The sequence below is a fragment of the Neomonachus schauinslandi genome, chromosome 8, assembly GCF_002201575.2.
Source record: "Neomonachus schauinslandi chromosome 8, ASM220157v2, whole genome shotgun sequence".
Taxonomy (NCBI): domain Eukaryota; kingdom Metazoa; phylum Chordata; class Mammalia; order Carnivora; family Phocidae; genus Neomonachus; species Neomonachus schauinslandi.
This window is the reverse complement of record NC_058410.1, coordinates 144,729,210-144,754,678: the sequence shown is the minus strand read 5'-3', so window position 1 is coordinate 144,754,678 and position 25,469 is coordinate 144,729,210. Positions and strand designations below refer to the sequence as shown.

Genomic DNA, 25,469 nt, shown 5'->3' with positions numbered 1-25,469 from the left:
TGCTAGCCGCATGTGGTTAAGGAACAGAATTCTCTACTTTGAGTGTATTAATTTTAAATTTATACAGCCATATGTGGGCACTGGCTACTCCATTGGACAGTGCAGTTCTGGACCAATCCCTCCCCACGTCTCTCAGTTTCCAGGAACCTGAGACTCAGAAGAGGAGTGATTTATCCTCATTACAGTCATCCTTCTTCGCAGTAGCTCCTACTCATCATCACTTACTGCTTTCCTTCCCACTTGAATGTTTTCCTTACCCTGCTTCTTTTTTGGTAGTTTCCTCTTTTTTAGCATTGGCAAACAAATTCCACAAAATGATTATACATTATAATGGCCATTATATCAGTAGTGATGGAAAATACTTAGTATTGTTTTAGTTATTAATTTCAAAAGCAGCTTTAACTTAATACAACATACCTGGTGGGTCTCTACTGTGTCCTCTACAGAAGGGGGAAATGAAGGCAGAGAAAAATGTGACTGTTTTGCCTAATGTCATACACAGAATAGTCAAGTAAAGAGGAAAGCTGAGAAGTAGAATTCACTATCTTTCAACCAAGAAACACGGTTATTTTGGGCTGCAAGGGAGCAATCTGTTAACAGACAAGGCTTTCTGAAATAACCTTAATGCTTCCTAAGAAACTGAACTAATTTAGAAATAAAAGGAAATTTTCTCAGGTAGATTCTCTGGTGCCAGAGAAATGTTCAATGATGACTGAAGCTTTGCCTATATTCAGGATACTCACAGTCCCTAAGGCAGATTCTCTGATAATGAAGGAGAGCTGAGTAGCTAAAAACCTCTGTTATTTCACCATCTTAGTAGAGCTTATTTGCTGTATGAATTCTTTGATGTCTGATCAGGGCTGAACTTACACGGAAGGGCCTCCCACACTCATCACATTCATAGGGTTTTTCACCTGTGTGGATTCTCTGATGCTGAATAAGACCTGTGCGCCCACTAAAATCTTTCCCACATTCTTCACATTTATAGGGTTTCACTCCAGTGTGCACTCTGTGGTGTCCAATGAGATGGGAACGTTGAATGAAGGCTTTTCCACATTCATCGCATTTGTAGGGTTTCTCTCCAGTGTGAGTCCTTCTGTGCTTACTAAGGTCTGAGCTGTGACTGAAACTTTTCCCACAGTCATCACATGCATAGCGTCTTCTTTCCCTCTGCTGCCACTCTAATCTGCCCTCACTTTCAATAGCATCTTTGGATTCAGGATGTTGAGGAATGTCTTCGTTAAGTCTGTCATTTGTCTTCCCAAGGAATTCTGTGTCCTTGGGCAAATCTTCCTTCTGGGACAATGCTTCATTCTTAGTTCTGGTTTTATCACCTGTAACAAAGAGTACACAAACATGTCCTAGTCTAGGTTTGAGAAGCCAAGCCCATGAAAGAACGAACACGTAAATGTTATAAATGTGTTATAAAAAACAAAGTCACATACATGTACAAACTAGATTTGGCATTGTCAAAACGTATATTGACAACATAAGGAAGAGATTAAGAGGCCAGTAGGGAAGACAGCAGCAGAAAAATTATTTGGGAACAGATTAAGAAGAGGGGAAAAGGCACTGATGTGGATCAGGGGGTTGCCTGGCAATCCTGTGCAAAGGCAGAGTGGTGAGTGGTAAATGAGGACTAGAGATATGCTGAGGATAATTAAGAGGGACAGACGGGGACCGAAGAACAGAAATGGGGAGGGGGGTAAAAGTTTGGGAGAAACATGCAGGGGCCTGAAACACAGGTAGTTATGTGGGAGTAAAACTGAGTAAAAGTGGAGAAGACAGTGGGGTTAGGGATATGAGAGGAATGTAGTGATTAGGAACCATCAAAGGAGGGGAATGTGTGAAGGATAATAATTAATTAAAAGCAGACTGAGAACATGTAGGTCAGGATCAATCCAGGAAGATTAGTAGGAAGTGACAATGGTCTGGTGTATGTGCTGGGTTGAATCCTTTTTTCTGAAACTATCATCTCTTCCTGTCCAAATCCTAGCATGGTGGTTCTCAAACTTGATTGTACATCAGAATCACCTTGGATGACTTATTAAAACAGAATGTCAGGCTTCCTGACCCCAGAACTTCTAGTTGATAAAGTTGGAATAGAGCTTAAGATTTTTCATTTCTGGGGCGCCTGGGTGGCTCAGTCGTTAAGCGTCTGCCTTCAGCTCGGATCATGATTCCAGGGTCCTGGGATCGGGCCCCACATTGGGCTCCCCGCTCAGCGGGAAACCTGCTTCTCCCTCTCCCACTCCCCCTGCTTGTGTTCCCTCTCTCGCTGTGTCTCTCTCTGTCAAATAAATAAATAAAATCTTAAAAATTTTTTTTTTTGCATTTCTAACAAGTTTCCTGATCTGATAGATACTACTGGTCCAGGAACCACACTATTATTAGCTATTATTCAAGGTCCATCTCAAATGCTCTCTCCTCCAGGAAGTCTTCCCTAATTTCCCAAATTGGATGTGTTCTCTCCTTCTTCCTGCTCCCCATGTCCTCAACCCCAAGCTTAGTACAGAATAGCACATAATGGCAAGTACTCAATATTTGTTGAGATGAATTTTATAAGAAAATAGCTGTTTTGATGATTTGGAGGGAATAGAAAGTCACCTAGTTGGTCTTGCTGTGACCACCATCTCAACAAACCTAGGAATCCTCACTGTGCAACAGTCATTTAATTACGGTTTTCAATGGTCACCTGGCATGACAGAAGCAGCAGCAAGAGCTACCCGGACATTTCAGTGCCTGGGCTGGGGGTGGAAAACACTGGCTCACATGGCTGAGTGCCATGCCGTGAAGTCCACTCTTCACTGTCATCACCATGTCCCCTTGCTACCATTCTTCCTCAAATCAGTTCCTCCTTAACGATTTTTTTTAATTAAAAAAAATTTATTATTATTATTATTATTATTTATTTTTTTAAATCAGGCAGTAGACTTTCTCAAAGTTGGAATATTTCCTCTAAGATGATATTGTTTTGGAACCTAATTGCTGTATTATCTTTGGCTAGAAATGACAAGGACTAAATTAGAGCCAGGGCGGTCTAGATTCCAGTCTTGGAACTGTCTGATAACTGCTTAAATTTTGGCAGAGCACCACTATTTTGGTTTCCTTATCACCTCTGTGCCCTCCTCTTTACCTATAGTTTGATTAGATGAGGGAATGTATGATAAAGCATTTGTAAAAGTATAATGTGTGACAGAAGTATTGCTAAGTTAGTAGGGTAATGATCAAGCAAATCATGGAAATCAGAGACACCCCCATACCATTAAGAAAAGTGTTCTCAAACATCAGCATATTGGCTCAACCACTTCTTTTATATACAGCTGTCACCACTGGTTGGCTTTCCTGTGGCTTACTGATGAAGATGAATTAAAAAAAGACCAAACTAAGTGGTCAGTCCACCATCTTCAGTGTAATCTACCAGTCTTCAGGATGAGTCTCTCTCCCACAACTTCAGGAGAAATCTAGAGAAAAATCTCACCAGAACTTCAAAAGGCTTTTTTTTTTTTTAAAATACAAAGTTGGTTTTTCTTGGTCAGCAATTGAAATGATAACCCTCTCCCTTCGATCTGCAACTGAACAGGGTACAGAATAATATTGTATGAAAATTGTCATATGTGAACTTTTCTCATCTCAAGGACCTGTGGTCTATTTCTTGGTCAACTGGAGTTTCAGGGCCTTGTTTATGTATCTCTTCCAAGTGCTAGCCAGTCCCAGGCCAATAGGATTGCCAGAGGCCTTCTTTCAGAGATTTACTTATTTGAGAGAGAGTGCAAGCGAGCGAGAGCATGAGTGGGAGGAGGGGCAGAATCTCAAGCAGACTCCCCACTAAGCATGGAGCCTGACGCAGGGCTTGATCTTATGACCCTGAATTCATGACTTGAGCCGAAATCAAGAGTCAGACGCTTAATTGACTGAACTACCCAGGCACACCAAGAGACCTTCTTTTAGAACAGACAAAATGAAAAATATTTGGATCTAACACCTTCTGCCAGGGCTGACCTTCCAATATTATTTTGGCATATGTAATACCAAGAGTCCTTATCAGTTACAATTCGAGATAAGTCCAACCCTGCTGGTCACTGAGATGAGGACAAGTAAAGATCATCTGATTACCATGTGTACAACTTGCTTGACAGTCTAGGGGAGCAAGGACAAGGTTAAATGCCGAGTGCAGTGAAACTGGGAGTTAAGGAGACTGTCATTTATCTGCTAATGGAGAGTCAGTGTTGTGGGTTAATAGCATGTCCAAAAAGTTCACTTTGAAATACTTTAAAATGTGCTACAAAGAATTGCAAAATACTCAGCTCTCCAAGTTCTTCTGTCATCTACAAAGTTAATTCTGTATTAAGTGATTAATGCTATTGTAATTCCCAGTTATGTTTACAGAGAGGAGTCCTATTATGCTAGCCAACAGCTAATACAAATAATAATACCTTGCTGGTATGGATACTATAATTTTTTTTTAAAAGATTTTATTTATTTGACAGAGCGAGCCCGTAAGGGGCTCGATCCCAGGGCCCTGGGATAATGACCTGGGCTGAAGGCAGACACTCAATCAACTGAGCCACCCAGGCGCCCCACAATGAATTTCTTAAAATAAGAAATAGTGCATAAAAAGTCTATTTAACAATAAATTTACATTTTGAGAGATAGTGACTTTTTGGTACATTATCCTGATGGCTTTTAACAGTTGTTCTGGACCAGCGGGCAGGAGCCCCAGGTTCTGACTGTAATCTCAGCTCTGCCTCTTATTCTTTGGAAACTTAGACAAGTCACAACCACTGTGGGTATATTTCCTCAACTGTAAAATGAGGATTTGGACCGGACATTACATGCTTTTAATAAAGTTGAAAGACACGTCTTGAAATGTGTTGTGATTTCTGCAGAGTTTTATTTTGTTTTTGTATTGTTTTGGTGGGTTTTGTTTTTTGCTTGTCAGTTGTTTTGGTGGGGAGTGGTGGTGGTGGTGGTGACACAGATAAAAACTGTGTATGGCTCTTGGTGCTGTACCTTAGAAAAAAAGTCCTATTCATGCTGTTCAATGCAGACAAAAGGGATTCCCTAAAAATTCTCAGGCCTCATAGGATAGCTAGATTTCATGAAGCACCTTTCAGTGTATTAGATTAAGAAAAGACAATTCATACTTTTCCTTGAAAAGTTATTTTAATAGCAGCACATGTGTAACCCTCTACAATTTTAGGTATAGGAACTGTGTATTTTTCTGAATTTATAACATGAAGTAGAGTGAACTAGTCCAGAAATATCTATTAAAAAAAAACAAGGAAGACCATCTAGAACTTAAGAGTTTTGCACAGACTATCCATTAGTCATAATAATTCTGTGTTCTACATAGAATTTAGCATGTTGACATGTTAAAATATTACTGTGATCTATTTTATGACTCACTGCTTGTCCTGGCTCCTCCCAAAGGCAGGGAGAGAAATTTCTTATAATATGCCTGCTCACAGAAAAAAGGTGAAGACCCCACATAGTTAAGCTTACCAAAGCTTATTAAAGTAGCCTACATCTTTTAGCTTCTGCCTTCTGAAACTATTCTTGACTACCACTAACTTCTTTTTTTTTTTTTTAAAGATTTTATTTATTTATTTGAGAGAGAGAGAATGAGAGAGAGAGAACACATGAGAGGGGATAGGGTCAGAGGACGAAGCAGACCCCCTGCCGAGCAGGGAGCCCGACGCGGGACTCGATCCCGGGACTCCGGGACCATGACCTGAGCCGAAGGCAGTCGCTTAACCGACTGAGCCACCCAGGCGCCCTACCACTAACTTCTAAATGCCAAATTCAGTAAGTGGACACTTACCAGTTCTTAGCCTGTGTCCCACTAGTAGCATTGGCTATAGCTGGCTGCAGCTCCTGGTATCTTTAGTGACACTACCCTCTTCTGCTTCTTACTCCTCTGATACTCCCTGATGTGTCTTCTTTGTAGAATCCTCTTCCTCCACCCAAACTTCAAATGGTGGCATGCCTCAAAAATTTGCATGTGCCTCTCTTCTCCTCACTTTATACATTCTTCTTGGTCAACTTCGTCTACAGCCATGGCTTCTATCATCTACCCAGGGACGATTCGCAAATCTCTTATCTCCTCCCACATCTTTCTCCTATATCTAGAACCATATTTTAAACTACTGCCTACTGGATGGATGTTTCAGAGGTACAGCAAATTCACATGTATAAGAATTGAATCCATTCTAAGTTTCCACACATAAGATACTCCCACCTTCTGATTTTCCTCTCAATTACTTACACCATTATCTGCAAGTCGCCCAAGTCACCAACCACCAATATCTAATCAGACCTGTTCATTAATAAATGAATAATAAGTATCTCTTGAATTTTCTCCTTCCTCTCTCTCCAGCCTTATTTGGGCACTGGTCTAAAATCTTCTATATTTGAAAGTGGTCTCCCCTTGTGTTTTATCTTTTCTCCCTATTTATAGTGGTGTGCTCATTCACTTATAGACTTTGGAAAAGAGAGTAGAATAAGTCATCTGTGACTTCATTGCCTTCAAATAATCTTTGTCTACATTTGGAGATATCCTTCTTTAATATTTTTCTCTGTAACTTTAAAAAAGGAGAATCATGGATAGTGATTTTTAAAAAACACAAATCTGTCATCCACTCCTCTATTAAAATAATATAACGGGGGCACCTGGATGGCTGAGTTGGTTAAGCATCTGGCTCTTGATCTCAGCTCAAGTCTTGATCTCAGTATTGTGAGTTCAAGCCCTGTATTGGTGTTGGGGTGTGGAGCCTACTTAAACATAAATAAATAAAATAAACAAACAAACAAATAATGTAACAGACCTCCATCTGTTTCCTCAGCGTGGTATTCAGGAACCTTCACCACTGACCTTTGATTTTTCCCTTCCACAAAATTCTCTTCATCAAAATCAACTCAGAGCAACTGCTGTTCTTAGAATGTTAAGCTTTCATGCCCCCCGCCCCCCCCTCCGTTCTCTCTGCCTGAATTGTTCTCCCTTCCCAGTTCCCACCCATCTGACCATCTCAGCTCAATCAAACCTACTCTGTGACACTTCTGTGGGCCTGCCACAGGGATAGCTGTCCTTTTTTTTTTTTTTTGTAGGTTATAGCATTACTGCTCACTTCTGTTTTTTGAAGAGAAGTCTTTCCTTTGTATTCCTGACATCTAGCATGGTGCCTAGCATGTAGCTGCTGCTCAACAAATGTTTAATAAAAGAAGAATGAACAGAACAGGGGGTTTCAACCTCACCTCTAAAGTTAACCAATAACCAACACTATGCTTTAAAAGCATGAAAAGACTCCTTTAAATTATACATAATCGAATGCCATCTTTCCAGGTATGAAATACAAATATCTTAACTTAAAATCATTTTTCAGATTAGACAGATCACCTGGCAGGGAACCTAGAGAATGAGAGAACCATACTGGTAAAATTTAAAGTAGTGAGAATGGAATCCATAATAGGCCAGAGTATAAATACTGCCCAGGGGAGGCAGTATGGACACAAGAGCCTCTAGAGAAAGGACAGGGAGCACTGAAAAAAGGAGTGTTTGGGCAAACTGGAATTTAAAGTTTGTTTACTTTTTATTGAAGCCTGGGGATACACTAGACATCTGGTTTTCAATTAGTGAACTGATTACTGGGGTGGGGAAGCAAACGACAACCAAAACCCAGTCAACCTAACATGGGAGAAACAAAAAGCCTACTATACTGACTAGTTCTTGCTCTCTCTTTCCTACTTCTTTCAGTGTGAGGATGTATTAGGGACTGAATTGTGCCCGGCCCCCCTCCCCCCCATTTATGCGTTGTAGCTCTAACCTCCAATGTGACTGCATTTGGAAAAGGGGTCTTTAAGAAGTAATTAAGAATAAATGAGGTTATAAGGGTGGGGCCCTTATCCAATAGGACTGGCATCCTTACCTAAGAGGAAGAGATCGCAAAAGTGTGTGTGCACAGCAAAAAGGCCATGTGAAGATACAGCAAGTCTGTGAGTCAAGGAGAGAAGCCTCACCAGAAACCAAGCCTGCTAACACTTTGATCTTGGACTTTCCAGCCTCCACAACTGTGAGAAGATAAATTTCTGTTGTGTAAGTCACCCAGCTTGTGGTATTCCGTTCTGGCAGCCCTAATAGACTAATACAGGCTGTCATATGAATTCTCCTGTTAAAAATGTAAATTTAAGAGAATTTAGAACTAGAATCACCAGGTAACAACAAATAGAAATGTAAGGTATTATTAACTTGAATGAGTATTTAAATCCCATCCCCCATCCATTGGGCCAAAAAGCAGCTTTTAAGTCTAATGAAAAACTAAAATATAATTCTTTCCATGATGAGGCAAGGGTCAGAAGGGGGATAAAACCTTCCACAGTGAGGTGGAGGGTAAGCAAGAAAACTTGAAAAGGAGAACATCAAAGTGAGAAAGCTCCTAACACAAGAAACCATTATCTTCCCTCACATAAATTCTTGCTCCTTACCATTCCTTTGGGGCTCCCCAGATTCCTGCTCCTGCTGAATCTTCTTGGGATGGAGCTGTGCAGTCAGTGACTCATGGGGTCTTCCCAAGGGGGTCAACTTTTCCAAAAGTGTGTCCTGTCTTTCTGAATTGGCTGGGACCTGGGAACAATGAGGTATGATTGGCCTTGTAGATTTTGTGAAAGAACTTAAAGAACTTCAGAGAAAAGATCAAAAGAAGGATTTGCCAGGGACCAGGAACACAAATGGGAAAAAGTCTCATTCAATTGCAAATGGAAATAATGACTAAAAAAAGAAGAGTCAGAAACTAATCCTTACACTTCAGGCCACTGGAGAGTGAAATTCAGTCTCTTCTCACAATGATCGCAGAGGTCCAGGATCAGTATTCTGACTTGGAAAGAACCTCAAAAATTATCTAGCCCAACCTTCACCAAATGGGGGCATTTCTTCTCTAACTGCATTGTCCAGTATGATAGCTACAAGCACAGTGTGCTCACTGGGCGCTTGAAATGTGGTTCGTAGGAATGGAGATACACAAAGTGTAAAATATACACTGAATTTAAGAACAGTACAAAAAAGGAATGCAAAATACCTCATTTTTTATATCGATTACATGATTATTTTGGGTTAACAATATTTGATTTCACTTGTTATTTTTTAAAATGTGGCTACTAGAAAATTTTAACTACACATATGGCTCACATTACAGTTCTTTTCGACAGGGCTGTTCTGTAATATCCTCGGCATCTATTTGAACCCACCTTGACTATTTCCATGGAAAGGGAGGGTTTTTGTTTTGTTTTTTTTCTTTCTTTAACCAGGAAGCCCATTTCTTAATAGAAAGGTATGAATGTTGGAGGATTCTTTGTCTACCTCTGTTACCTACTTGCCTTCCCGTAACTTCTCACGGATCCACCCTTACAAACTGCATCAGTTTCCTGGGTCTGTACCAGTTATTTGACACTGGCAGTCGGGTCCCTCCCTAAGCCTTGTTCTCCTCTACGATAACCTAGTAAACGCCCCCAGGTGTTCTTTCACATGCTTTTTGTTTTGCTTTGGCTCCGTCCAGATGCCCTGATCTCGCCCAGCCAAACGAGTGTCCCCTTCCCACCTGCTTCCGCGGTTCATCCAGCTCCCGCTCCAGATCCTCCAGCACAGTCACCGCCTCCTCGCCCGTCTTCGGGTGCTGCGCCTGCACCCAGGCCTGCAGGTCCCTGGGAAGAATGCTCAAGAACTGCTCCAGCACCAGCAGGTCTAAAATCTGCTCCTTGGTGTGGCATTCTGGCCTCAGCCACTGGCGGCAGAGCTCCCGGAGCCGGGAGAGGGCTTCGCGGGGTCCAGGCGCATCCTGATAGCAGAGCTGCCTGAAGTGCTGCCTGAAGACCTCCCTCCTGTGAGGGGCGTCCCGTCCCCAGCGCTGTTCTTCTGCCTTAACTACTGCAAGTGCTTTCTGTCCTTCGGGTTCCGGGGCCGCGGCGGCCATTGTGGGCTGGGAGATCAGTCCTCTCCGGGGCGGATTCAAGGAGAACCTCTCGGAACCGTGCTTCGGGGACGTCGTTACCGCGGAGATGACAAAAGCCGCCGTGAACATAGACACAGCTAATGAGGGAGCCAGGGCGAGCAGGGGCACGGACTCACATCTGCGCTCTCACGAGCGCAAGCTCCCTCGGCCGCCCCGCGCGGCAGCTCTCGTCTGTCAGACTCTCCCGTTCCCGCGGGGCTGACGAGCAGCCGGCACTCGTCAGCCCTGAAGAAACGCCAGGTGTCCACAGCGCTGCGCGGAGGCTCGCTGACTGCACGCCCGAGAGGCGCAGACGCCGCCTCGCGTTCTCCCCGTCCGCTCCCGGAGGCTCGGCCCTCGTCCTCCCCTGCGGAAGCGACGGACGCAGGGCGCACTCACGCGCCGCGCCGGCCACCTCCCGGCGGCCCCGAACAAAGGCTGGACTCCAGTCGACCAATGGGCGCCCCGCCGCGGGCCGCCGGCACTTCCGGCCGCTCTAGGAAGCTTCGCCTCGGTGGCCCCGCCCGCGGAGGACCACGTGGGCGAGCGGGCTGTGCGCGGGCCCGCGGGCACGTCCTCTTTGTTCTTTTTCTAAAACTTTTCCCCTCTCCAGAATTTTTTAGGTTTACTTATTAGAAACGTAGTACGAAAAAGTAGAGCATTCACACAGTTCAATATTTAAAAAGAGTAAGTGTCCTCAGCATCTAATTTTGGCAGCCTGTGTTTTTCGGGGCACACGCACTGTTCCGTACACACGTCAGGCAGGTACATGTCACCCTCGCTGTCCTCCTGCACAAATGGTAGCATTTCTGCGCCTTGCTTGCTTCCTCCTAGCAACTAATACTGGAGATTGTGCATAAAGGGTTTCCTCGATCTTGCCTTTTTTTTTAAACAATTGCATAGTATTCATTGTATGTGCCATCATTCATTAATAATTACCCCATTCATAGGCAGGCTGTTTCCAATCTTTTTGAAATGCTGCTGCAATAAATTACTGTAAACATGTGTCTTTCTCATGTGTAAGGGTATTTACATAGTATATATTCCTAGAAATAGAATTACTAGAGTACAGAGTAGGGACATTTGTACTTTTGTTAGTGCCAAATTACCAACCATAGAACCTACTAGAGATGTTCCTGTTTACCTATACTTGTCAACACAATATCATAAGATATTTTGATGTTTCCCAATCTGATGGGTTAGAAATGCTTAGTTTTTTTTTCTCCCTCTTTCTCTTTCTTACACAAATATTGATTATTCACCTGCTATGCCAGGCACTGTTCTGGAAGCTGGAACTATAGTTTAGAGGAAAATAATACTCTTGACTTCATGGAATTTGTAATTTAGTATGTGTGCTTCTGTGTATGAGGTAGGAAGGCAGGCAATAAACAAGAAAAATATATAGTATATTAGATGGTGGATGTTAGTGCCAAGGAGAAAATGAAGGAAATGCAAAGTTTGGGGTGAGAATGAAGTAATGCAATTTTAAATAGGGTGGTCATGGAGGACCTCACTAGTACACTGACATTTGAGCAAAGACTGAGGGAGACGAGCGAGTGCATCATCAGGGGTAAAGCTGTTTCAGGGAGAGGGATAGCACATGCACAGCCTGGAGTGGAGTGTGTTTGAAATATTCTAGGCACAGGAAGGAGGCTTGTGTGTCTGGAGCTAAGGCAACAAAAGGGTATTGGGAGTAGAGAGAGGGAAAGATATGAGGGTCTCGGGTGAGTTCAAAGATACATTTGTTTTTTTACTCCAAGATGGGAAGTCATTCAGAATTTCTGAGCAGCAGAGTAACATGTTCAGATACAGGTATTGAAAAGAGTTTTCTGGCTGCTGTGTTAAAAATAAAGTTGTAAATGAAGGGGGTTGGACAAGGACAGAGCAGGGAGATAGGCTGGGAAGCCATTGCTACTTTGGAGTTGGGAGAGTTCTAAGCATGACATAAAAACCCTAAAGACATATAACTGAAAACCCATAAAGGAAAAGACAGATGGAACTGGTGATGTAAAAATTTGGAATTTTAAATGAAAAAAATAAAAACTAACGTATAAGCTCAGAGTAAAATATGTCACCCATCTAAAAGACACAGGACTGATATTCCTAATACACAAAGACCTCTTACAAAAAATTAAGAAAAATACCACCAAGCCAATGGCAAAATTGGCAAACAACTTAGGTAAGCATTTATAGAACACAAATAGACAACATGAAAAAGTGCTCAAGTTCACTAATAAAGAATTTAAATTAAAACAAACATTTTTAAAATTGTTCAGATTACTGAAGATAAAAAGATTGGTCATATTTAGTATTGGAAAGTGGGTGAAAATACTGGCACTCTTGGGTTGTATATTTTCAGAAGGCAAGACTTTAAAATTAGTATGTCCATACCTCTTGATACAACAACTTAGCTTCTTGGAATTATTTGTATAGAAGTACTTACACAAAGGGCGACTGGGTGGCTCAGTCATTTGAGCCACCGACTCTTGACTTCCGCTCATGTCATGATCTCATGGTCGTGAGATTGAGTCCCACTTGGGGCTCTGCACTCATCAGGGAGTCTGCTTGAGGTCTCTCTCCCTCTGCCCCTCCCCCAGCTCTTGAGCTCTAAAATAAATAAATAAATCTTTAAAAAAATACACAAATGTTCAAACATATATGAAGAAACATTGTTTATTTAAATTGGGGAAACCCAAATGTCCACATTTGGGAATTTAGATTTTTTATATCCCCAACTTTTTTAAAAGCTAAAAATTAAAAGATGCCAAAGGCATATTGAATAAAAAAAGTAAGTTACAAAACAGTATATGATTGTTTTTGTAGAATAATTATCTTAAGTGTGCGTGTTTTTTTTTTTTTTAAAAAGATTTATTTATTTCTTTGACAGAGACACAGCGAGAGAGGGAACACAAGCAGGGGGAGAGGGAGAAGCAGGCTCAACTGTTCCCTGCCGCCTCCTTCAGTGCAGTGCACTCACCAGCATGTTTCTCCCTCCTTATCTAATTTTTGTGTCAAATTTTCTCACCAGGTTCCAAACACACACCCTGCTCCAGGTCCTGAACTTCTTAAGGAGTCCAGAATATTCTTCAGGTATGCCCCAGCTTCAGGCTGCCATCAACTTCACACAATCAGCTTGCCAGAGCCTTGGAGCACCTGGCTGTGGAAATGTGAGTGGTTGAACATCAGTCAGAATGAGGCTTCCTGGTAAAACCTGGTCCTTGGCTTGGTTACGTCCTTCCTCTACCTGGATAGAGCCTCTCTGCCTTCATGACTGAGGCATAAGCAGGCAGTCCAGTGTATGACACCCAGGGCCCTCTTCTTCTCTATTTAGATCTCCCAAAGCTACTAAAAACAAAAAACCACCCACAAAAACACTAGTGGACTATTTAAAAATAACAGCATTCATTCAATGGATGTATATTCTCACTTGCTTTCATTATTTAAAAAGACAAAATGAGGGGCGCCTGGGTGGCTTAGTCAGTTAAATGCCTTTGGCCCAGGTCATGATCCCAGAGTTCTGGGATCCCCACGTCAGGCTCCCTGCTCAGCAGGGGTCTGCTTCTCCCTTTCTAGCTCCCTCTGCCTCTCCTCCTGCTTGTGCTCTCTCTAATAAATAAGTAAAATCTTAAAAAATAAAATTTAAAAAGAGAAAATGAATGAACTAAGCATTCAAGAAATTAGAAAAAGGATGAGAAGGAAATCCCCAAGGGAAAGGTTGGAAAAGAAATAAGGATAAACCAGAAGTAAATGAATTAGAACAAAGAAAAAGTGACATTAATAGATCCAAGAATGAAACATTTTTAAACCAGCCTATTAAAAACCACAAACCTGTAAGAACTGGGGCGGCTGGAGTCATGGCAAGGCAAGCAGTTTTTAAAAGTTTCTTCCCCTCTTCGATGGAGTTTTAGTTGAAAGGAGTGCAGCTGAAACTGTAACCAAAGGAGGTATTATGCTTCCAGAAAAATCTCAAGGAAAAGTGTTGCAAGCAACAGTAGTATCTGTTGGATGGGGCTCTAAAGGAAAGGGTGGAGAGATTCATCCAGTTATTGTGAAAGTTGGAGATGAAGTTCTTTTCCCAGAATATGGAGGCACCAAAGTAGTTCTAGATGACAAGGATTATTTCTTATTTAGAGATGGTCACATTGGAAAGTGTGTGGACTGGAATCATTATTAAAATGGCATGAAGTGAAGCTGCTCATTCCAGTGAAGTGAAATCTTTCATCATGTAAATAATTTTCATGTCTCTCTTTTATAATAAACTAATGGTATCCAAACTAAAAAAACAAAAAACAAAACACGAAAAATCCCACAAACCTACAGTAAATCCAATTGAAAGAAAATATTTAAGAATTGTAAATGACACATAGCAGATGAAGAAGTAAGTATGCTACCAAAATTTTAGAAAATCTCAACAAAATTGGTGATTTTCTGGGAAAGAACCCTTAGTTCCAAAATTCATTCAAGAAGTAGCAAAATCTATGGGGCACCTGGCTGGCTCAGTTGGTGGAGAGTCCAGTTCTTGATCTCGGAGTTGTGAGTTCGAGCCCCATGTTGGGTGTAGAGATTACTTAAAAATAAAATATTTTTTTAAAAAAGGTAGAAAACTCTAAATAAACCAGTCCTAAGGAAGTAATTGAAAAGGCTATCAAAGAATCATCTCCAGAAAAGCTCAATTCTGTAGTATTTTAATTTTTAAAAAGTGTTTACTACATGTTTATGGTGAATTCTAACTTTTCCATTTGGAATATACAGAGAAATAGAAAGAAAAGGTGAGACTCACTCCCTTTTCATTACCTAAATACACTGTTGACATTTTATTACTTCTAACTTTTAATATTTTGTCTGTTTTAGTTATTATATTCTAAAAATACTTTTATAGGCTGTTTAACATTTAAATGTATTAAAAACTTTTCATTTTATTATAAGCCTTTCATAAGAATAAATTACATCTACACATTGTTTGTGATAATAAATAGTACCTTACAGAAGAGTTGGAACGTTGACATCAGATACATCAGGCTCGATGCTGGACACAACTGATGTTCAACAAATGGCAGCCATGATGTCAGAGTTTGCAAAGGACTTTTCCTTTTGCTACATCACTTAATTAATTTATAATGGGTATTTCTATCTCACAACACACTTTTTCCTCTTTAGGAGGAATGGGTAAATTACATGCTTCCCAGAGAGGCCAAGCATGAATTCTTTTTTAAAAAAAATATTTATTTATTTATTTATTTATTTATTTATTTATTTAGAGAATGGGGAGAGCGCAGGTGCATGCACCAGCCAGGGTGGTGGGGTGGGGGCAGAGGGAGAGAGAGAATATTAAGCAGGCTCCACACCCAGCACCTAACTGACTCGGGGCTTGGCTCAATTTCATGACCCTGAGATCATGACCTGAGCCAAAATCAAGAGTCAGATGCTTGATCCACCGTGCCACCCAGGGGCCCCACCAGAAATGTATTCTTGCTCCTGGGGGAGAATCCTCCTGCTTGGCTGGTTTTGTTAAGAAGGCAGAGTCCAGGCTGAGCAGGGTTGAACAGTCTTTTTCTATACCTAAGGAGAAGTGTCCTGTGTCCCAACACTCAGAGACCCATGCAGGCCAGGGTCCTGAGTGATACAAAGAAACAGTAGTGAACTCAGATTTGGGTGAGGGCCTTTCATTTAGGCATTTGTCCTACATGGCATAGAAATGAAGGGTGGATTCATACTCAGTGCTCCCACCTCCAGCCTCTCAACCTCCACATTTCTTTCATTTTTTAAAAAATACTTTATTTGCTTTATTAGCTTGAGAGAAAGCAAGAGAGCAAGAGACAGAGCACAGAGGGAGAGAGAGAGAAGCAGACTCCCTGCTCAGCAGAGAGCCCGACGTGGAGCCCAATCCCAGGACCCCGATCATGCCTTGAACTTAACTGTCTGAGCCACCAGGCGTCCCTCCACTGACATTTCTTTAAATCATGCTTTCTCACCTCATGTTTTCACTACCTTTGCTTTGGCTTCCTGTTTGCAGTTTGTTTTCCTGGCGTCTCTGGCCTTTCTCCTTCCGTCCGTTTATCCCAGACCTTCCCATATTCATAGCTTTTTCTTCTCACCTCTCCCCAGTCTCCCGTTTGGGCCTCATCCCACAGCCTTCCCACAGCTGCTCCTGTCACTGAATGCTTCAGATCTCCAAGCTTCTCTTTCTGAGCTGCACCTCCGCTTTCAGCCCCAGGCCTTCTCACTCTGACGTGAGGGTCGAGCCCCGTCACGTGTGTTGTGCTCTCATCTCACCCAAACGACTAGTCTCCACGGGTTTCACTTGGAGCTGCTGCAGGTGACTTTCAATAATGACCTATACATTCTATCTAAGGAAGATTTTAAAGTGGCTTTCCTCTACCTTCAGGTGCACAAGCACACACTTTTAAACTTATTTTTTAATCTAAATCTTTAAGCTGTTGTTAGCAGAAAGCCCTTTTCTTCAGAGAAAATCTTATTGGGGGACGGAGCTCTTGGTGGCAAGCTGGCCTGGAACCCACAAGCCCCTGAGAAGCCCTTAGGGCAGGACAGGGCTCCCCCAGGTGGAGGAGCAGGGAGCGCAGGGAGACCCCAGGAAGCTGTGTGGCAGTGGACTGCGTCTAAACACACGGTAGTGATAATCTGTTCCAGTCAACTCTTGCCTTGTGGGAATATGCCATCTAGTGTTGCCACAGCATGCATTTTTTAAGAGAATCCAGAAAGTCATATTTTATGTGAAATCGACAGATTTTTAAAAAATTGGGGCACCTGGGTAGCACAGTCAGTCGGGCGTCTGATTCTTGATTTGGGCTCAGGTCATGATCTCAGGGTCATGAGATCGAGCCCTGCGTTGGGCTCCGTGCTCAGTGCAGTCTGCTTGGAACTCTCCCTCTCCAAATAAATAAACCTTAAAAAAACAGCTTTAAAAATTTGAAAAATTTTATATATTATTGAAGAAAATAGCATTTGGGAAAAATACACGTGCAGGCCAAATACAGCCCACTGGCCCGTTTGCCATCTCTGGTGGAAGATGTGAAGGGTCACTGGAATGTGCATGATCCATCCTCCTGCTGACCTTTCCTATCTGCACAAATCGTTCATCCCAGATTACAGAGTGGTTTTTGTATTCACAAAGTTTTCATGTAGATAATTGATAGGCTGATGTCTCTTATCAAGTTAACCTAAAATGCAGGATTTTTTTTTTTTATGTAGATGAGGTGTTAACTCTAAATTCACACTTCAGACAAGACCATTATCCTAACTCCAAAGAAAACAGTGGGGAGAAGGAGGGAGGGGACAGCAGCTGTCTCTACAACCCCCAAGTACATATCTCACGGATCACTGAGGTTTCCTGAGCCCTGGCTTCAGAGACGAAGTCTGAGAATGTGGAAGGACGTGCTTGTTTGGTAAGCTGTCGGGATCACCTGTCTCAGCTCCGGAAGTATTCTCAAATGACTGCGCAAACTGCAGTGGTGATCACAGAATTCCCCATGTCGCTGTCATGGGGGCGTCCCCTGCTAGCTGTGCTTTTCTGGCGTTCTGCAGGAATGAGCGCCGACAATCACCAGGGCTTCTCTCCAGTGTGGATCCGCTGATGTACAATGAGGTGTGAGCTCCGCCGGAAAGCTTTCCCACATACGTCACACTCATAGGGCTTCTCTCCAGTGTGGATTCTTCGGTGTCCCAGAAGATGTGAGCTGTAACTGAAAGCTTTCCCGCATACGTCACACTCATAAGGCCTCTCTCCACTGTGGATGCGCTGGTGTCCCACCAGGGCTGAGCTGTGGCTGAAGGCCTTCCCACACTCATCACACTCATAGGGTTTCTCCCCACTGTGGATTCTCTGGTGATGGAAGAGGCCTGAGCTCTGGCTGAAGCTTTTCCCACACTCGCTGCAGTGGTACGGCTTCTCCCCAGTGTGGACTCTCTGATGCTGAATCAGATGTGAGCTCAGACAGAAAGCCTTCCCACAGTCGCTGCACTGATACGGCTTCTCTCCTGTGTGGGTCCTCTGGTGTCGAACAAGGCCTGAGCTGTAGTGAAAAGCTTTCCCACACTCATTGCATTGGAAAGGTTTTTCCCCAGTGTGGATCCTCTGATGCTGAACAAGGTGTGAACTGTAATAAAAGGCTTTTCCACACTCATCACACTGATAGGGTTTTAACCGGTTATGTATTCTCTGATGGTCAATAAGTTGTGAGCTCTGGATGAAAGTTTTGCCGCACACATTACATGAATAGGGTCTTTCTCCAGTGTGGATTCTTTTATGTCTAATGAGGCTTGAGTTTTGAGTGAATCTTCTCCCACATTCATCACACTTGTATCTTTTCTCAGTTGAAGTGTTTCTCTGATCTCTTTTTGTCCATCCTTCCTGTTCTTGGGTCTCTCCACATTCAGGGACCTTTCCATTCACTTGGCCAGATGACTTTTTTGGAGACTCCGTACCTATAGTTAACTCCTGCTTTTGAATCAGTTCCCCTTTCCCAATTCCGATCACATCATCTGAAACAAAAAGGATAGATTTCAAATATCAATGACATATACAGGAAATAAAATTAAACCCATATACTAGAAGCACACAGCTTAACTATGCTAGCAAAATAGTTTTACAACATTTGAGGAAGAAAGTGGGAGACTGCAAAGGAAGAGAGGACTAGCAGTGTCTGGACTAGCAGGGCACGATTTGAGCAGAGTGGAGATTAAGTCAGGGAGGAACAAGTCAACAACAGAAGAAAAGATCTGAGATGAAAGCAGGTTCCGAGCGAAGACCAGAGTAGAGAGGGATGAAGGAACGGGACTGTAGGAGGAGCAGAAGGGAAGCCATGGGGGCCAGTGCTGATGTGGAGCTGGGAAGGAGCTCTGGGCAGGTGGCGAAGGCCTCTGGGATACTGAAAAATGCGGGGCTGGAGTGCAGAAAAGTACCTATTTCCAGATATGCAGAACAAGGAGATCAGAGTCTAGACACGTGGGGCACAAAAGGTTGTTATCATGTAGGGACAGACAGAAACCGATTTGGCCCCAAAGACATCACTACTCTTCTTGCAAAGGAGAACCTGGGAGTCTGTCAAGCCTGAAGCTACACTCTGTGGACCATTGAGACTTCCCAGGCAAACAGTCACGAACACAGAGGACGGTCTTTAGCAGACCCAGACTCCCGTCTGTCCTGACCCCAGGAAAGCATGTTCCCATAATTCCCCTGCCTGACTCTCCTACAAAGGTGCCTCTGAGCAGGGTCCCAACACCCCCATCCTCCAGGGTGGGCCATGTGGCCACTTCCTCAATGGTCAACAGTTGCTGAAAAAAAGTGAGATTGTCCCACTCAGGCATATTGTCCCTGAAGTAATCCCATTTTAGGACCCAGAGTGAAGGGCAGAATTTGTAACCATGTAGGAATAATGCAGGGAAAAGCGATATGCTTTTAAATGGGGGGGGGGGGGTGGCAGCAATGGGAGGAAAGACAAGTATGGAGACAGCTGAAGATCCAGGAGGCGGTATACGTCAGACCTAACCCTAGGCAGAGGCACGGGCCAACTGCGCCCAAACGGGTCAGCTAAGGATACTCTGGGAGGATGGGGCGAAGGAGCCGTGGCCAAACTGCAGGTTTGAGCTCTCTGAGTGTGGAGGAGGGACAAAGTTCACTGGCACCCCACCTCAGGAAAGTGACAGCCCCCCTGGGTGTCAGGGCTCCCACTGTATGCAGGAGGAGCCGAGAAGCAATGCTGCCCAGAGTGGGAGGAGCTTTCCCTTTCTGCAGGCCTCCTTTTAGGACTGGGGCCTGTGGTAGTTCCTCACCAGACCACCCGGCCGCACTGCTGAGAAAGTTCTCCTGTTACTGGTTACATAAGGTTGTCTTAAAAGTTTGGGGCACTTTAAAACTTTGTTATAGCTACCTTAGATACATTTGTGTGCAGAATTCAAAGGAAAATCGCACAAAGTACACATTTATGTAAGAACAGTCTTTTAGGGGCACCTGGGTGGCTCAGTCCGTTGAGCGTCCGACTCTTGATTTCAGCTCAGGTCATGATCTCGGGGTCGTGAGACTGAGCCCCGCGTGGGGCCCCGCTCAGTGCAGAGTCCACTTGGAATTCTCTCTCCCCCTCTCCTTCTGCCCCTCCCCCTGCTCCTGTGCTCGCACGTGCTCTCCCTAAATATGATCTTTAAAAAAGAAAAAAAGAACATAATCTTTTAGAGCCATTAGCAAATATAAAATGTACTGTAGGATGGGATCCAAAACATCGCTGCACATAGAACAGAAAATTCGTATCAGCATTAGAAAAAACTAATGGATTATTATTAAAAAACATCACAGCGTAGAAACATAATTTCTGACTGACTGAAAAAGGTTGGGGAAGGGGTTCCCGGCTAGCTCAGCCAGTAGAGTATGTGACTCTTTTTTTTTTTTTTTTTTAAAGATTTTATTTATTGGGCGCCTGGGTGGCTCAGTTGGTTAAGCGACTGCCTTCGGCTCAGGTCATGATCCTGGAGTCCCGGGATCAAGTCCCACATTGGGCTCCCTGCTCGGCAGGGAGTCTGCTCCTCCCTCTGACCCTCCTCCCTCTCATGCTCTCTGTCTCTCATTCTCTCTCTCGCAAATAAATTAAAAAAAAAAAAAAATCTTAAAAAAAAAAAGATTTTATTTATTTATTTGACAAAGAGAGACACAGCGCGAGAGGGAACACAAGCAGGGGGAGTGGGAGAGGGAGAAGCAGGCTTCCCGTGGAGCAGGGAGCCCGCTGTGGGGCTCGAACCCAGGACCCTGGGATCATGACCTGAGCTGAAGGCAGGCATTTAACAACTGAGCCACCCAGACGCCCTGAGTATGTGACTCTTGATCTCGGGGTCGTGAGTTCAAGCCCCACATTGAGAGTAGAGATTACTTAAAGAAATAAAAATACTAAAAAAAAAAAAGGTTGGGGAAGATGGTGTACTTCTAGTCAGGATGGCACAGCAACTTCATAATCTAGCTCCAAATACGTGGAGTGATAAAAGTAAAAATTAATCTATAACACATCTGTGCTAAACAAGACAAACTTCTCTGTGGATCAGAAAGGAAACAAAAGCACAGAATGGTAGCTACAGTTGCAGCCATGGACCTGCTGGGCTCCAGAGAGTGACGGAGATGGTGGCCCACAGGAAAATGGGGAGTCTGGGTGGGACGCCCAGGCACGCACACACGAGCACGTGGACGGCTCTGCAACCAAGAAGCCCGTCAGGCTGCCTGGAAGCCTGTGATGACACTGACGGGCTGTGTGTGATCACGGGAGCCCTGGTGTGGGTGTGGGGTCAGGGAGAAGGAGCCACAGAACGGCTCGGCAAGGAAGGGGAGAATGTACAGCAGATGAGAAAGAACTCAGAATGAGCCCAGAGATGAAAATTTCAAAACACGTGAACAGAATGCTAAGAAAGATGGTTAACAAAATCACCACCTGGAACATGAATTCAATCCAGATGAAATTATTCTCATCAAAAAGCCTGAAAAGATGAAAGATACCTGAAAGAGGTAAGTGATGACACAGTGTCCATGGCACATAAACATGGAATTATGAAATAAAATCAGTAAAAATGAAACAAGAAAAGATGATATAAAAACTGAATAGGAATTTTAGAAATGGACAAACTGGAGATAGAATAAACTGGAATGTAACAGGACTCCACTGGGATGTACCACAGAGACAAAGGCCTAAAGGATATGAAAAAGTAGTTCAGCGGAGTGAATAGATTGATAAATAGGTTCTAACCAGCATCTTCTGGGAGTCCCTGAAGAAAATACATAAAGAATAAAAAAACCCGTTATGTAAAGAACCGATAGCTGAGAATTTTCCAGAAGTGAAGAAAAACATGGGTTCTTAGCAACAGGACATTTATGGACCAAGCAAGATGAGTAAAAATAAAACCCTATCAGCACACATGTTTTAGTGAAACTTCACATCATAAAGGCTAAGAGTAAATAGAAATGCTATTAATGAGAAAAGATGGTATCCCTAAAAAAATAAAAAAGGCATTTAGACACTGATAATATAGCACACCACAGAAGCTAGAAGACTAGCTACTAGAAGTAGTAGTGCCCGCAAGACCTTCCAAATGCTGAAGAAGAAAATGGTCAATCCGAATTTTACTCTAGCTCAAGTGTGAGTTAAAAGGGAGGAAAGGGGCGCCTGGCTGGCTCAGTTGGTGCAGCGTCCAACTCTTGATCTCAGGGTCGTGAGTTCAAGCCCGGTGTTGGGCGTGGAGCCTACTTAAAAAAAAAAAAAATATATATATATATATATATATACATAACACATATATATATGTGAAAAAAAGGGGGGGAGGGCAAAATAAGGGTATTTTCAGACATGCAAAGACTAAGTCTACACCCAAAGAACCTAAGATAGTTATTAAAGAATGAACTTCAATAAGAGTGAACCCAGAGGAAAGGTGTTGGCCCAGAGAATGGTGCCTTTAATAACTGATAAAGTACATCAGGAATTTAATAAACTTGCTATGAAAGAAAAAAACTGATTTCAACTTTTAAAGAGAAACTGGTTTCTATGAATGACCAACTATAATCTAGGGTGCCTAGGGTTGATAGAGTCTAGTTCCTGAGTTATAGGAGAATTTTATTTTATTAATTTATTTATCCTAGTTATAGGCAAAATTTAAAAAGCCCATGAAAATAATGGAATTTAAATTCCCCTGATTCCCAAAGAACCCAGAGGTAGGTCTCATATAGCCTGAAAGTTAAAGACGTACTGACTCCTTACCTGCACCCACAAAGCGCTTGTGTTCTGGCCCCTGACCTCCTTCTCTCTGTTCTTCTGCCTCTCTCTTCATGCTCCAGTCACACTGGCCTTCTTTCAAACCCACCTCTTTCCCACCTGTTTTTGTACATGCTCTTAGGCCTACATTGCTTTCCCCTCTACAACTCACCTGGCTAATTTCTACTCTACTTTTGGGATTTAGCTCCCATGTTACTTCCTCAAAAGGGCCTTCTCTGACTACCTTCTTCTTCCCCCATCTACAATCTGTCATGGTACATTTATTTTATAAGCTCCGTGAAAGCAAGGGTCACGTCTGCTTTATTCACTATACCCAGTGCCTTGCATGGTGCCTGGCACAGAGTAAGTATTCAATATATATGTGTTCAATGATGAATGATTCTAAGGTCTCCAGGGGAGCCATATGACCCAAGTGTCAACACTAACCACAATCCTGTTGGTGCTGAGGGTCCTGAGATTCACCCGTAAGCTGGATCTCCATGGGTTGAGGCTGGAGAGATGTTGCTTCCTTAGCTGGATCCAGAGGCTCCGATGTCTCAGAAAGCACTTCCTGTGCACAGGTCTGGGTTGAAACCTGAGAACAAGCAGGCTCATTTGGGCATCTGAAGGGCCCACAGTCTACATGATCCCGAGAGCCCATAAAGGATCAGCCTGGATGCCCACTCCCAACCATCCCTGCACTGAGCACAGGTCCCTTTCTACCTGCTGGTCTGGTTCATCCAATTCCTTCTCCAGATCTTCCAGCGCAGCCACGGCCTCCTCCCCACTCTCTGGGTGCTGCTCTCGCACCCAGGCCTGCAGCTCCTCGGGCAGGATGGTCAGGAACTGCTCCAGCACCAGCAAGTCCAACATCTGCTCCTTGCTGTGTATCTCAGGTCTTAACCACTCACAGCAGAACACCCAGAGCTGGCTCAAGGCCTCACGGGGTCCAGGAGTCTCCTTGTAGCAGAACTGTCGGAAGCGCTGGCGGAATAGCTCCTGGCTGTTTGGGCTGCTCTCCTGTGGGCCAGATCCCTGAACCTTGGCAGGACCTTTTTTGTTGTCTACTCTGAAGAGGCCCTCTGGCTCTTCAGGAGCCAGTGGAAGTAACACTGCAGCCATTCCAGCTCCAATGGTCAGAGAGGACGATAACGAGGGTTATCTTTCAGGGAACACTCCTAAGGTTATAGAAACCACAGTTAAAAAGATAGACCCACACACGCTGATTAAATGCTTGAACTTACTAAGTCTAATGTTTCTGTTTCAGAAGAGCAAGAAGGCTTGACCCAAATTAAAAAAAACATGTTTAAGTAATTCAAACCTTTTTCTAAGTAGAGGGAATGTTTGTCAAGAAAGAGCATTTTTCATTATATTGAGAATATTGTTGGACCCCTGCTTTCCAAAAATAACACCAAAACAATCCATTGATAAGGGCAAGCTGAATTTATTCTTAAGAATGCTAGCACTACCTTGACAGAGTTACTTAGTAGTATCTCCCAAGGAGGAAGGCAAAGTCAGGATATTTATGAGGTTTCAGGGGTTTAAGACAGATCTTTCAAAGCAGAATGAGGTTTGGAGAAGGATCATGACAACAGTTTAGAACTGATGAACACAACAAGGTGAAGGTTTTCAGCTGAAGGTTTCAAAAAGTCTGGATCAAAAAGTTGGGAGTCTGATAGTCATTCAGGTGGATTTTCTGAGGGGTAATTTCTTGAAACAAATATGATTATTTGCAACTTTATCGTCTAGGGCAAGAATTTCCTGGAATAGTGTCATGTTGATAAAGATAGTGGAATAGTGTCATATCTAGTGTAGACAAATGAATAGCAAAGTCACCTTGACCTAGGGAGGTAGTAGGCTGTGTGGGTGTAGATGGTTTCAGTTTTCCACGTAATAGCAGACTTAACAGGGCCCGTCTGTTGAAACGTGGACCACTTCATCAGCATGGTGGGCCGCGGGGAAGGACGTGGGCTGTGGATTCCGGAAGACCTAGGCCTGAATCGTGTCGTGTTCTCCTATGTGTAGTGGCTTAACCTCTCTAAACCTCTATTTCCCCCCTCTGTAAAAATCTTACCTTTTTTTTTAACGTATTATTTTGAAATAATTTTGAATTTAAAGAAATTTCCCCAAATGGTGCAGACAAGTCCCTACTCCCTTCACCCAGCTTCCCTAGCGTTAACCTCTTACTCGCACAACCGCAGCACAGTTAACAAGACCAGGAAAGGAGCCGGTGAACTAAGCCTTCCCTGTAGGGTTGTTCTGAGAGTGAGTGCGGACCGGGCGGCATTCGATTCAGAGCTCGCCCCCGGTGACACCTCAGTACCGCGGCACTGCTCGCCGTGACCCCGTCATCTGGGCGCTGGCTTCGGAGCCCTGCCTCGGTTTCCCGGCACCGAAGTCAGGGCCGCGCACCGAGGCCCCTCGCGGGTCTTGTGCGCGCCTCTCGCCTGCTACCCACTCGGCATCCTCCAAACACACCCGAAGGTGTGTCTCCCGGCCCTAAGGATTAGGCGAGGGCTTAGGTGAGCCGGTTTGGGATCATTCAGGGCGCGGGACACGGGGACTCGCAGCGTCCACATCTTCCAAGAACGCGACAGCACGGCGACTGCGCCAGCCATTCACCCCGTCCCCGCGCCGACGAGCAAGCACGGCGGTCCCGACTCGGGACGCTCTGGCTGTCCGTCCCCAAGCCGCAGGGACCCGAACTCCGGGGAGGCGGGCGCCGCCCGACGCGCCGCCCGGGCCGGGCCGGGCC

The 25,469-nt window shown here is 43.8% G+C and overlaps 2 protein-coding genes across 4 annotated transcripts; both read right to left on the bottom strand.

Annotated features, from left to right (window-relative positions):
• Positions 1-294: 294 nt before the first annotated feature.
• ZSCAN16 (zinc finger and SCAN domain containing 16) lies at positions 295-10,140 on the bottom strand. Of its 3 annotated transcripts, XM_044917450.1 has the most exons (4): positions 10,066-10,140; positions 9,591-9,957; positions 8,482-8,620; positions 295-1,334 (listed from the first exon to the last, which is right to left on the bottom strand). In XM_044917450.1, exons 1-4 carry the CDS (start codon positions 10,068-10,070, stop codon positions 814-816), a joined length of 1,032 nt encoding a protein of 343 aa, XP_044773385.1. In that variant the 5' UTR covers positions 10,071-10,140; the 3' UTR covers positions 295-813. The 3 variants fall into 3 exon arrangements, with proteins under 3 accessions (XP_044773385.1, XP_021552854.1, XP_044773384.1); XM_021697179.1 differs by having other exon boundaries at positions 9,591-10,099; XM_044917449.1 differs by having other exon boundaries at positions 9,678-10,099.
• Positions 10,141-17,538: 7,398 nt separating this feature from the next.
• On the bottom strand, positions 17,539-23,836 carry LOC123325489 (zinc finger protein 501-like). The gene is made up of 3 exons (XM_044917240.1): positions 23,438-23,836; positions 23,162-23,309; positions 17,539-18,479 (listed from the first exon to the last, which is right to left on the bottom strand). The coding sequence occupies exons 1-3, from the start codon at positions 23,834-23,836 to the stop codon at positions 17,539-17,541; spliced, it is 1,488 nt and encodes a 495-aa protein (XP_044773175.1).
• Between the last annotated feature and the right edge of the window lie 1,633 nt (positions 23,837-25,469).

What these genes read in the sequence shown, in the direction of transcription:
- ZSCAN16 (XM_021697179.1), bottom strand. Translation starts at nt 10,070, where the DNA reads ATGTTCACGGCGGCTTTTGTCATCTCCGCGGTAACGACGTCCCCGAAG. An exon ending in TGGATGAACCGCGGAAGCAG is followed by an intron (nt 8,621 to 9,590) that starts GTGGGAAGGGGA and finishes CATTGTTCCCAG; the next exon opens with GTCCCAGCCAATTCAGAAAG. An exon ending in TGGGGAGCCCCAAAGGAATG is followed by an intron (nt 1,335 to 8,481) that starts GTAAGGAGCAAG and finishes TCTTTGTTACAG; the next exon opens with GTGATAAAACCAGAACTAAG.
- LOC123325489 (XM_044917240.1), bottom strand. Translation starts at nt 23,836, where the DNA reads ATGGCTGCAGTGTTACTTCCACTGGCTCCTGAAGAGCCAGAGGGCCTC. An exon ending in TGGATGAACCAGACCAGCAG is followed by an intron (nt 23,310 to 23,437) that starts GTAGAAAGGGAC and finishes GCTTGTTCTCAG; the next exon opens with GTTTCAACCCAGACCTGTGC. An exon ending in TCAGCACCAACAGGATTGTG is followed by an intron (nt 18,480 to 23,161) that starts GTTAGTGTTGAC and finishes TTTTTGTTTCAG; the next exon opens with ATGATGTGATCGGAATTGGG.